The 12,240-nt window shown below is 56.2% G+C and overlaps 2 protein-coding genes across 4 annotated transcripts in view; one reads left to right on the top strand and one right to left on the bottom strand.

Moving 5' to 3' along the window:
- Positions 1 to 574: 574 nt before the first annotated feature.
- Positions 575 to 1,542, bottom strand: MEA1 (male-enhanced antigen 1). The gene is made up of 3 exons (XM_015856702.2): positions 1,221 to 1,542; positions 1,040 to 1,139; positions 575 to 969 (listed from the first exon to the last, which is right to left on the bottom strand). Exons 1-3 carry the CDS (start codon positions 1,482 to 1,484, stop codon positions 806 to 808), a joined length of 528 nt encoding a protein of 175 aa, XP_015712188.1. The 5' UTR covers positions 1,485 to 1,542; the 3' UTR covers positions 575 to 805.
- Positions 1,238 to 12,240, top strand: part of KLHDC3 (kelch domain containing 3) — a 17,812-nt gene continuing 6,809 nt past the window's right edge. The window contains exons 1-8 of one of the 3 annotated variants that reach the window (XM_015856694.1): positions 1,238 to 1,325; positions 4,103 to 4,177; positions 4,820 to 5,067; positions 6,869 to 7,045; positions 9,496 to 9,611; positions 10,683 to 10,754; positions 10,975 to 11,188; positions 11,469 to 11,555. In XM_015856694.1, the coding sequence (XP_015712180.1) occupies positions 4,914 to 5,067; positions 6,869 to 7,045; positions 9,496 to 9,611; positions 10,683 to 10,754; positions 10,975 to 11,188; positions 11,469 to 11,555 (820 nt within the window). In that variant the 5' untranslated portion in view covers positions 1,238 to 1,325; positions 4,103 to 4,177; positions 4,820 to 4,913. Of the gene's footprint in view, positions 1,326 to 1,676; positions 1,800 to 2,304; positions 2,407 to 4,102; positions 4,178 to 4,819; positions 5,068 to 6,868; positions 7,046 to 9,495; positions 9,612 to 10,682; positions 10,755 to 10,974; positions 11,189 to 11,468; positions 11,556 to 12,240 lie in introns of those variants that run through there. The other 2 variants (XM_015856692.2, XM_015856693.2) reach the window with 2 other exon arrangements.

The raw sequence follows: 12,240 nt of genomic DNA, 5'->3' as shown, positions 1-12,240 counted from the left end.
TGGGGATGCTCCTTGTACCTGCAGCAGGGCAGGGGATGCTCCTTGTACCTGCAGCAGGGCAGGGGATGCTCCTTGTACCTGCAGCAGGGCAGGGGATGCTCCTTGTTCCTGCAGCAGGGTGGGGGATGCTCCTTGTACCTGCAGCAGGGCTGGGGGAGCACACTGAGAGCAGTGACGTGCGCTGCCTACACGCTGTGTGGCTCCCACCTCTCACAGCTTTGTGTGTGTCCTTCGGGTCGGGGGCCTCACGCTCGGTACCTTCCATTGCATTCCATTAGTTCTGCTGCCTCCTCATCCCAGTCCTGGGCTTTAGAAGGGGACCACGTGAGGTGTGGAGCACGTTGCCGCTCTCTGCCCCGCACTGACCTGCACCTGCCATGCTGCGGCTGCCCCTCGCTCCGCACACCCATGGGTCGGTACCATTATTACCGCCCATCTCTGCCTTTGCCTTTCCCCACATCAGCCAAACGGACAGAACTGGAGCTGCCTCTTCCACGTGGTCCCTCCTTGCAGGGAACCAGCAAAACTAACTACTGCGTTCACCCCCTGGACACGAGTATTAAGCTGCTTACAGTTCATATATGTACATATGGTGTACTTTATTTTCAGTAGAGCATTACATAGTATGAAAGTGTTGGATTTTGTACAGATGTCCCTGTATGTACAGTACTAAATAAAACCGATCTCTTGGAAAGACACGTTGGGCTCGACCTGTGCTGGCTGATGTTCGCTGTGTGTGTGTGTGTGTGTGTGTGTGTGCATGGGGGGGTTTGTCCCATGCCCGATGGAGGTGTGAGCTCAGCCTTCACTTCCACTCGTTCCTGGGCCCGCCCGCCCCGTGCCGGGCCTGCAGCGCACGCTGCACCACCGCCTGCCACTGCTCGTCCGAGATCTGGCTGGCCCAGGCGGGGATGCCGAGCGTGGGCAGCTTCACAGCCGCCATCGTCCTCTTCACCAGCTCCACGTGCTCTGCGGGCACAAAGCCGTGAGCGCATCGGGCCGGGCCGGAGCCGCGAAGCCCCCGAGGAGCCGCCGTTACCTGCGTCCATGGGGATGGAGCCGCTCTGCGCCGCCGCTCCTCCCTCCTCGTCCTCGTCCTCGCTGTCGGCGGGCGGCTCGGGCAGGTGCAGCCTCAGCATCTGCGGCGAGAGCGGAACGCGGGGGGTGTCGAGGCCGCGCTCCTTCCGCCGCCGCCCCCCCCGCCCCGCGCCGCCCGCTACCTGCAGCCGTTCCTGGAGGCCCGGGCCCGGCTCGGCGCCGCCCGCGGTGGGGCCCGGCTGTGCGGCGGGGCCGTGCTCCGGCTCCTGGCTCAGCGGCTGGTACAGGTACCCGCCGCCCCCCGCTTCTTCCTCTTCCTCCTCCTCCTCCTCTTCCTCCTCATCCTCCTCGTCTCCGCTCCATCCCGCCGCTCCCTCGGGGGCCTCCGGCGGCCCCGGCTCCTCGGGACACACCCGCTCCGGCCCCATCCTCCCCGCCACCGCCATGCACCGGGCGCGGCCCCGCCGCCACCCGGAAGCCGCCGGGCACTCTGGGTGCCGTAGTCCCGCAGCGGTCGCCGCCCCGCGGACGGACCCCCCGCCCCTCGGCCGCCCCGGGCCGCTCCGTCACGTACCCGCCGCTCCGCGTCCCAACAGCCCCGAGGTGCGGCGGGTCCCCGTGGGGCCGCCCGGGGCCGGGAGGAGAAGGACGGGGCCGGAGGGGAGGAGGGACGGAGCGGGCGGGGCGGCGCCGGACTACAAGTCCCAGCGAGCGGCGGGGGCGGGCGCTGCAGCGAGGTGCGGGCTGCTCCGCGCCGCCAGGTACCGGGCTGCGGCTGCTGGGGGCGGCCGACGGGGCGGAGCGCAGCGCATCGCGGCGGGGCCGCGCTCGGGGCTGGTGGCGGCGCGGCGCTGCGGGACAGCGAGCGGGGACGGGAGCGGGGGGGTTGGCCGCGGGGGGCCGCGCGTCCGTCCGTCCGTCGGGCCCCGCTCCTCGGCGCAGGGAGGCGGAGGTGCCGAGGGCCAGCGGCGGCCTCCGGGCCTCGCGCGGGGCTCCGTGTGCGCGGCCGTCCCCGGCGATCGGAGCGGCCGTGCGGGCTCCGGCTCGAGCCGTCAGCGCGGCCGGCGCCGTGTTGGTGCCTCGCGTCCGCATCGGCAGCCGGAGCGAGCTCCGAGCCGCTCCGAGCACGGAATGACACCGCCCGGCGTGCGGGGTGACCCCGCCGTAACGTACATGGTCACAGCGAGGGGTAAATGTCAAACCCGAGCGGGGAGAGCGGGCTGCGCTCGTGCTATCTGTGACGGTACGCCGGGCATCCCTGAAATAGAACCATCTGTATGGGCTGTGCGAGCCGCCTGCGCTATTTTAAGTGTTACTGAAGCGCACGGCCGGCATCCTTCGGGAGCCGGGGAGCGGGGCGGCAGCACGGTACGGACCCGCGGCGTGAGGGGGGACGGAGGCCGGGAAGGGCGGAGCGGGGCGGGGGGCGGCGGGGCTGGATGCGGGGGGAGCCGGGCAGCGCAGTGAGCTCCGCGCTGAGCTGGGTGCTGGGCTCTGGGCGCTGTGTTGGCTGCTGGCAGTTCTCTGTCCCGAACGACACGTTCTCACAGCTAATAGTCAGGCTTGAGAGTAGCGAATAAAGCCGCTGAAAGATCCGGGAGTGAAAACCGTGGCCGTCGGGTTGTTGTTTTCTGCCCGTCCCTCCTCCGGTTCGAATCGCCGCACCACATTTGGAAGGTGCGCTGGGGAACGGCCGGATTGTTGGGCGCTGATCTCAGCCCCGATGTTCCGAGCTGAAGGAGGCGCACGCTGGGGGCAGGCTGCGCTGTGTGGCTGTGCTCGGTACCACGGGCACCGTGTCGGGGCTCCGCACTCGAAGAACGAGGTGCTTTGCGAGGCTGCAGCTGCCGGGGAGCGGGGGAGGTGTTGAAGGACATCGGCTGTTCCTCTGCCGGCACTTGGGATCCTTCTCTTGCTCTCGGCTGTTCCACCCGCTTGCAGTGTCAGTGGGGTGATCTGTGTTTGTGTACGGCTGTAGGTGCAGTGCGTGCTCGGTGTGTGATGCTGTGAGGTTCCCCCTGTGTAAGGCCGGGTGTGGTGGGCAGCAGCAAGAAGCAGGATGGGTTACACAGCTGTTTGCTTGGAAGGGACTCCTCTCTCCAGGGCAAAGGTGATGGATCTAAAGCACAGCCATGAACTCGGGTGCTGTCACCCAACGCCGCCCCTGGGTGTGTGTGTGTGTGTGTGTGTTGAGCTGGCAGCTCTGGTGTCGGGGATGAGCTCTCGAAAAACTTTTCCTGGTAGGTTCAGCCTTGAGTAATTGTAATAGTAGGAAATCGCATTGCAACACTGTGTTCTGCGGAGTAAACATCGCTTTGCACGGCCTCATCAGGGCTGTGGGTGCTGCTGTGCGGGGCCAGGTGACTCCTTGGATGTGTCGCTGTTGTTTCCTGTATCCCAATGACAGCTTGATGATGAGGCTGTTCCTGGTGGTGCCGGACCAGTGTCTGCTCTGTGGGGAGCTTCCCTTGGCAGGCATCTCCAGCTGGCTCCAAGGGAAAGAAGGATTCATAGGCTCACAGAATGGCCTGGGTTGAAAAGGACCACAGTGCTCATCTTGTTCCAACCCCCTGCTGTGTGCAGGGTCACCAGTCACCAACCCAGGCTGCCCAGAGCCACATCCAGCCTGGCCTTGAATGCCTGCAGGGATGGGGCATCCACAGCCTCCTTGGGCAAGCCTGTGTCCTCTGGCTATTGGTTTCTCTGTGGCTCCTTCCCCAGCTCTGAGGAGCTGGAGTTAAGGCACGAGCGTGGTGCTGGGTTGTGAGCTGCAGCCCTGCTTGTCTGGAGGGCCTGGGGCTGCCCACATGGCTGCTTTATGATGAGTACTCCCCTCGTGCAAACTTAACCTCTTTCCACAAACAAATGGGCTGAGAAAACGTGTGGGGATTTTAGTCATCGTTCCGAGGCGTCTGCACATTTCTTCACCTTCTGCAAATGCTGACAGTGAGCGTGGGGAGCGTTGCTGCTAAGTCTGAAGAGAGGAAGCCAAGCAATGAAAAGGGGGGTTTCTTTGGGCTGCCTGAAACATTGACATCGTTCTCCTCTAATGGCTGTTTTTCAGCTGGAAACAAAGTGCTGGGGAGAAGCCTCTGCTGAAATCCACCCTGTGAGCTGCTCTGAGCCATCTGCTCCCAGTGTGAGTCAACCAGCGTCCTACCAAACTAATGCAGGGCTGCTGCTCAGGGCTGGGCCAAGGCGCTCATCCTGATGCTGAGTGCTCAGCACGTGCTGCTGTTGCAGCTCACCCTCCTCCTGGGGGCTCTTGCTGTGGGAGGGAGGTGTTTTTGGGGGGTGTTTGGGGTTGGTTGCCATCCTTGTGCTGGTTTGGTGTTGGTTTTTGTTAGTGGTTTTTTTGCTTTTTCCCTCCTCTGATGTTTCTCACAGCTGATCCAGACCGCGCTCTGCCCCCAGCTCTGTTCTTTTCACCTTTGTAGCTGGCTCTGACAGCGCGCATTCGTTCATGCAGACAAATTGTTCTGGCACGTACATGGTGTGTACATGGCTGGGGCACTGCTGGCGCTCGCTGCCTTCACAAAACCTCTTGGCTTGTGCTGCCTGCACAGCCACCCCGAGCTCTGTGTGTGTGAGGGCATCTCCTTGCTCTCCTTGCTTTGCTCGGGTTACAGTGCCCACACTGTGTCTCCTTTCCAAGGAGAAAGCGGGACCATCTTCAGATGAGTGAAGGCACAGCAACGTGACCTTCATAGCTGCCATTCAAGGAAGGTGGGGAGACCCGTGAGATTAATGGTGCTATTTTAACATGATGCCTTTGTTACAGAGCCAGGTGACGTCTGCCCGGCATGCCGGTGGCCTGGGAAGCATGAGGCTGCGGTGCTGGGAGCCCTGAGGAGCTCCAGGCTTTTGCAGGAGGGATGTTACGGTGGGCGGTGCACCTGGAAGGTGGGCCACGAAGGGTGAACCACGCGGCCGTGGCTGTGGGGCACAAGGTGTATTCCTTTGGGGGGTATTGCTCTGGAGAAGACTATGAGACGCTGCGGCAGATCGACGTCCACGTTTTTAATGCAGGTAAATGTGGAGCAGTGTGCTGTGCTCAGTTACTGGTTTGCTTGCACGCTGCTTATGTATTCTGCGCTGTTCTGTGCTCTGTGGCTCGGTGGAGGCCTTCCACCAGCTGGTAGGTATCACAAAGGTCTGCAGTGTGCTGAGCAAAGCAACCAGAGTCCATCTTGCAGAGGAGCCACTACATGTCTGAGGGCTGATTCCATCTGTGGCGATGCTGGGAGAGGCTGCATTCCTTGATCCATCACTCTTTGAACTGAAGAGACCACTGAGCTGGTCCACAAAGTGCTCCCTATAATTAAGCTGAAAAATTGCACGGATGCTTGGATGAGCCCAGCTGGCAACCAAGGGCTGGTTGCTCTGTGTGCTGCCCGGTCTGCAGCCTCTCCTGATATGCAGACTGCTTTGCTGCAAGGTGCAAAGAACGCGCTGCTCTAAATCTGGCTTTGGGGGAGGCAGTGGCATGTGCAGTGGTGGATAAAACGGTTGGTTCTGTGGGGTTGTTGAGCTGATCTGCTCATGGCGTGGAAGGGAACGTAGCTCAGGAACTCCTGACCAAAGACATTCACCTCTAAACAGAAAAAGTGGGCTCTAGCAGTCAGGACAGTTGAAAATGGCATCAGAGCACTGTTCTTGTGGGGAGCATGTTGTTACCCTGCCCAAAGGAATGCTCTCGTGTTGCCTTCCTTGTTTACCACTCCCAGGTATTAAAGAGTCACGGTGCTACAGCCACTGCCTGGGAGGTGCTGCTGGCTTCCCAAGCCCTTGCTCAGTTAATGCCGTTGAGTTTCAGTGCTAAAGCCAAAGCGCTGGGTTTTGAATGGTGTCTTTCAATGGTAGGAATAGGAAGACCATGTTTTAGGTTGGGAACATCCTGTTTAGCATTGGCTGTACTTCCTCCCTGCCCTTCCTGCCTCAGAGGTGGACGCTTGTCTCTCGAGGTACCTAATCCTTTCCCTTTGGTAAGGATGGCCACGTAATGCTTGCTGTGACTCCTGCACTGTCATTACTCCCTGTCATGCACGTTGACTGCCCTGCCTACTGCTGAACGTGACATGCAGGCTCCAGGAAGGAGAACCTGTAATCACAAGACATTCCTGTTTGTACCTCAAGGTCAGCAGGGAGAACTGAGGTTAGGACGGGGGTAAGGGAGACTCAGCTGTCTGCTACAGAGTTTGGTGCTACTTCCTTTTGTCTTCTTCTTATTTTAATAACAACTGCTGCTGTTCCTACAAAGCTGCTGTGTTGTCTTTCTTAGACTGTGCTTCCAAAGTCCAAATGATGCCTTCTCACCTTGCCCTGCAGTGAATTATTCCTGTGCTGCCCATTCCTTCTGCTTTGAGCATCTTCAAAACCGTCACTAGCCTGAAGTAGTGTCTGCATTCGTTATCACCTCCCCCCTTCTTTTCTTTCCTGTTTTGGGAGGGTGTTTGTGGTGGTTTTGTGCGTGGGATGGTGTCTGCTTGTGTGCTGTACCTTCCCTCCTGGTTCGGGATGAGCAAGAGCAGTAATTTCTTTGATGTGGTAATGCAGAACCAAAGCTATTTCTGTCCAGATTCCTCCAGTCCTCTGTGCTTCCTGTAGTCTTGCCTAAACAGTGGACCTGTGCTTCCGTATTTCTTAGCCCCCTACTATTCAGGGTCGGGCACAGCTCTGTCTTGCTTGCTAGGCTGCTTCTGCACCTTATTGTGCAGGGGAAAGCTGAGCCATCAGGCTTTCTGCTTTCATGAATGCTCACTTGCCCACGATGGGTAGGTGGGTGAGCCTGCACGGCGGGCTTAACACAGGTTCTAACTTATGCTTTCAGTGTCCCTGCGCTGGATCAAGCTGCCTCCAGTGTGGACAAACAGCCGTGATCAAGTGAGAGAGGTGCCCTACATGAGATACGGGCACTCAGCAGTGCTCATCGATGACATCGTCTACATATGGGGAGGCCGCAATGACACAGAGGGAGCCTGCAACGTGCTCTATGCCTTTGATGTCAGTAAGTTCCACCTCCTTACTCATCCTCATCACAGCCGCCATTGGTGAGACCTTTTCTCTGCCCCACCGTGCTGCTCCCCAGAGCGGGGAATGAAGCGCTGAAGTGGTAGAGGACAGAGTGGAGAAATAAGGGGAGGCTTGAGCCAGATTAGAGAAATCCGAAAGATAAACTCTGTGAGATTTCAGGTTGTTTTCTTCATTATGCTGTTGAAACACCTGTGAAGAACAGGGACTGGGTGGACAGGAGTGTCAGGGAAGGAGGGGAGTACATCTGGATTCTGGGCCAAGTTCATTTAAATATAACCACTGACTGGGCTTGCAGTGACAAGTGCTTGGTGCTCGGTCACGAGTTCCCTTCGTTGCCAGAAGTCTTGAGGCTTGGAGCTGCTCTCTGTGTGCAGGGTTTCCTCCCTTTCCCTGCTACATGCAGCTAGGAAGCCACAGCAGATTGCCTTCTCCTCAGAAGCCTTGCAGTGGAGCTGCCCGGTGTCCCTGCCAATTCCAGCACTTTAGCATTAAGTGCAAATGAACTGAAAAGGCCAGCCCTAAGTCCTAGTCCAAACCCCGCGCAGCTGTCTGTGCACACAGTGCCTATCCCCTGCCAATCCTGGAAAGTGTGGCTGGCACTGCTCCGACTGTGGGGTAAGCTCCATTGTATCCGTTGCATTAGGCTGGATAAGTCCTGGCTGAGTGCAGTTTTATCATTTGGAGATGGAGGCACCGAGCTGACCGTGAGGCAAGGACTCTTCCATCTCATTTGACTCACGATGCCCGGGAAAGGTCTTGCTGCTACCGTGTGACTTGGGCTTGGAAGCAGCCCTGGGAAGGATGGGAACTCGATAGCTGCTGCAGCTTTCTTGCTAGCTGCCTGCCCAGGATTTTGATGACCTTGCAAACTTCTCTGCGTGGTTCCAGCTCGAGCCTAGGTGGATCACTGTGGTCATGGGCTGCGTTCAGAGGAGTTATCCTCATGAAGAATGTTGCTTTGGCTCCAGTTTAGCCACTTCCTGAAATAAGTACGGCTCTTGGCAGCTTGCAGCATTTCAGTGGGGGGACATCTCCTGCCTCAAGGCTTATCTGTGCCTGTCTGTGGGCTCATGGGACAGGTGTCTGCGTGTGCTTGGCAGGGAGCTGCTGGCACAGCTCCACGTTGCCCTGCATGGAGAGCAGCTCTGGCTGGATTTCAGGTCCTCCTCTAACTCAGTTCCTGGGACACGTGGGCTGAGGGGCTGAATGCAGCTTGTGTAGGTGTCGGGGTGGTGGTGGTAAGGGGACCGTGAAGGGTGGAGGGCTGGGAAAGCTCCAAGTGTAAGGTGTTGCCCTTGGGTCAGGACAGTCCTAGATATGAGTACAGAGTGGGAGATGGACTAGTTAAGAATAGCCCTGCAGAGAAGGACTGGGGGCTGGCCCTCCTGGCTGCCTGGGCACACTGCTGGATCATGTTCAACTTGCTGCCAACCAAGACTCCCAGATCCCCTTAGCAGGGCTGTTCCCAGCATCTCACCCCCAGCCTGTATGTACAGCCAGGGTTGCCCCTTCCCAGGCACAAAATCTGGCTCTTGTTAAATTTCATGTGATTGGTAATTGCTTAGCACTCTAATTTATCAGATCTCTCTGTGAGGCCTCTCTGCCCTCAACAGAGTCAATAGTTCCTCCTAATTTAGTATCATCTTGCTCAAAACACATTCTAGTCCTACTTTCAAGTCATTTGTGAAGACATTAAAGAGAACCAGCCCTAATATGAAGCCCTGAGGAACCCTGCTAGTGACTGGATGCAGCCTGATGCAACCGTTTACTACAGCCCTTTGGACCTGATCTGTCAGCCAATTGCTCACCCACTGCATTGGTTTTTGTCTAGCTTTATGCTGGACATCACATCAAAAGGCTTACCTTGGTCAACTCAGTGGGTAACGTTGCCATAAAAGGAGATTCAGTTTGTTAAGCAGAACCTTCCCCTCATGAACCCACGCTGGCTGCAAACCAATGACCACGTTGTCCTTCAGATGTTTTCCAATAACTCCCAGCATAATCTCTTCAGTTTTTCCAGCGCTGAAATGAAGCTGACAGCCCTGTAATTACCAAGCTCTTATTTCTTGCCTTTCTTGAGAACTGGAACAGTGTTTGCCAGCTTCCAGTCTCTTGCACCTCTTGCAAGGCCTCCTTGTGAGTCAATACAAATAACATTGCTCAAGCAGCTCTGTGCTAATCACGTGTAGAAGTGGAGCTGTTTGTCAGGCTGGGCACTGGCTGTACCATGGAGCTGAGGACCTCTGTTGCTTTGCCCGCTATGGAGGCTCAGGCAGGCAGCCTCACTTGGAGAAGCTTGCTGAAGAAGCAGGTGCTGTGTGTGAACTAAGGATTTCTGCCTAGAAATGAGGAATGGCTGTAAGAGAGTTATCCCATCCCGACATCTACTGTGCTTTCTGAGCATCGCCTCCTGTTTTGTTTCAGACACGCACAAGTGGTTCACGCCAAAGGTGTCTGGAATGGTCCCAGGAGCAAGAGACGGGCACTCGGCTTGTGTCCTGGCAAAGAGCATGTTTATCTTTGGAGGCTATGAACAGCTGGTGAGTCATCTCAAACACTTGTTTGGCAATCCCCTGGGACGGAGGGTATTCCTACCCAGGACATTGGCAGAGGCAGGGGACATGCACATATTTGCATTCACAGTTACCTTCATTTTATAACAGGACAAAGTTATGGCGTTAATTATCTGGGTTAACAATATATATTTTAATTTAGCTAAGAAACGCCCTAGAAATGCACTGCTTGCAGTGTCTGTAGTGCTGTTGTGAAACTTTGTCCCAGAGTGGTGCATGCTCTCTGTTCTCTGCACCTCTTCTCATGCTTTGCTGAGCCTCTCCAGGAAGCACTTGTCCTTCCTGTAAGAAGGACCATCCTTTGCTAGCTGCTAGTGTGCTTAACACCCCTTGAAGTAAATCCTTATGTTCTGAACTTGGAAGAGTAAACATCACTTCAGACAAGTGGAAAGTTGTACCGCGTTATTTGGGCTGTTATGGCAGTGCCTTGGTTACTCCCCTGGCTTTTCTGAGCACTCCAGCATGTTAAGTCCATGATCTTGATCACAGCTCTACAAACGTGGGTGGTTTTTAACCAAGGCCAAACAAGGCTGTCCTCTTGGTTCTGCTGTTATCTCCCTTGTCTGGAGGAGCAGAAGTCTGTTCTGTTTGTTTGAGTACAAGCTCTACTCAGCTGCAAGCTGCAGATTAGTGCTGTGGGATCCTCACCTGTATTTACTGTTGAGTTTCCTTGAAGTAATCCTATCCTCCTACCTCTCATTGCGTGGCCTTAGAAGAGGCAGTTTGTCCACCTTCTGTTGTGGCATGGAGTGGGGACAAAATTCTGCTGCGTGCAGGTCTTGGTGGTAGGAGCCAAGCACTGAATAAATAGGAAGGCTGCAGGAGAGAAGGAGCAGCTCTAAGTAGGGTTGAGCTTTACCTCCTTATTAAGTGGCATGTGCTGCTTACATGGATGTTTTGGAGCAAGCGCCCCATGGGCTGGGAAGGGCCGTGTCCAAAGGGGTGATGTGAGTCTCCAGGATAGCTGCCCTGCTTGGAGGTCTGGTGTCACCAGGCTTCTCAGTGCTTTGGTAACCAGGCTGCACTGCTGTCTTCCAGGCCGACTGCTTTTCAAACGACATCCATAAATTGGACACCACAAACATGATGTGGACCTTAATCTCTGCCAAGGTCAGTGGCTGGCTTTTATTCTGCTTTGTGGAGAAAGCCTCAGTTGTGCTATTCTCTGGGTAGATGCCCATACTAGTCTCCCAACTCCTGTTTGATGTGGCTGGGATCTGAAGGAGAAATTCTCCAGGAGAAGACAACCATAGCAGTTTCCCTGTCAAGAGGTGTCACCTCCCTGTTTAACCCACGTTGTTTCTCTTGCTGTTTTAACCCATCTCTTCAGGGTACGCCGGCTCGCTGGAGAGACTTCCATTCAGCTACCATCATTGGAACAAAGATGTATGTATTTGGGGGCAGAGCTGATCGTTTTGGGCCATTTCACTCCAACAACGAGATCTACTGCAACCGCATTAAAGTGTTTGATACAGAAACCAACTCCTGGCTGGACTCCCCTCCCACTCCAGTGCTTCCTGAAGGCCGGAGGAGCCATTCAGCATGTGAGTGTGGATCTGCTGGGAGAGGAGAATGTGGAAAGGGATTCCCACCCATAGCACAGGGGCATCTGCACCACTGGGTGGAGGTGTGGGACAGTGAGGGGTGCTCAGAGCCTGGCTTCTGTGCAGACCTGCAGGTCTCCTTGCATGAAGCCCTATATGCGAAAGTGATATAAGCTAAAGTGGGCAGTGGCTGTTGCTTTGCTTTGTGTTTGGTGCTGGGACAGGGAGCTGCTGGGCTGTCCCTGGGTGGCACGCTGATGTCTGTGTTTACTCCCCACAGTCAGCTACAATGGGGAGCTCTACGTGTTTGGTGGCTACAACGCGCGCCTGAACAGACACTTTCACGATCTCTGGAAATTCAATCCAGGTATTTATGCTTCTGACTTGTTGCAGTGATGGTGCTTGAGGTTCTCAGGTCTGTGAGTGCTCAGTTGAACGTAAACTCCAAGGGCCTGCTTGAGGGAAATGGCTGCCACAACAACATTGATACAGGCTTGCTGTGCTCAGTGCTCCTATTCCTCCTCAAACTATCTCCAGCTCTCAATAGAAAAGCAAGTATTGCTGGAAGGTGCTTAGAAAAACTTTGGTTTGTTCTTTAACACACAGAACTGATGGCAGAAAATAAGGTCTGGGATTAGGGGAGCCCAGGCACTCACTGGGGAAACCACTCAGCTTAACCAAGTTGTTACCCCTTTGCCATAGAGAGCAGCAGGGGCAAAGGCTACTGAGCTGTGCCTGGTTCAGTCTCCCTGCTCCCAGAACCAGCCTGCCCCAGCTCGGGGAGGATGCTCTGCGTTCTCCGCGGCTGCCAACAGATGGAGCTGGTTCCTGGGCCTCACTCAAGATCAGGCCTTCGCTGGGGAAGGGGAGCTGACAGCTCCTGCGCTTCACAGAATCACAGAATCACAGAATTACCCGGGTTGGAAGGGACCTCAAGGATCATGTAACTCCAACCCCCCTGCCCAGCAGGGCCACCAAACATACACCTTTACTAGATCAGGTTGCCCAGGGCCCCGTCCAACCTGGCCTTGAACACCTCCAAGGACGGGGCA

Source organism: Coturnix japonica, chromosome 3 (genome assembly GCF_001577835.2).
Source record: "Coturnix japonica isolate 7356 chromosome 3, Coturnix japonica 2.1, whole genome shotgun sequence".
Lineage (NCBI taxonomy): Eukaryota > Metazoa > Chordata > Aves > Galliformes > Phasianidae > Coturnix > Coturnix japonica.
Note: the sequence above shows the minus strand (reverse complement) of the source record. Positions and strands in the feature narration are given on the sequence as shown.

Excerpts from the sequence above, each read along its gene's own strand:
- MEA1 (XM_015856702.2), bottom strand. The coding sequence starts at position 1,484 with ATGGCGGTGGCGGGGAGGATGGGGCCGGAGCGGGTGTGTCCCGAGGAG. Across the intron at positions 1,140-1,220 it reads GCCTCCAGGAACGGCTGCAG|ATGCTGAGGCTGCACCTGCC; the intron begins GTAGCGGGCGGC and ends CTCTCGCCGCAG. Across the intron at positions 970-1,039 it reads CTCCATCCCCATGGACGCAG|AGCACGTGGAGCTGGTGAAG; the intron begins GTAACGGCGGCT and ends TTGTGCCCGCAG.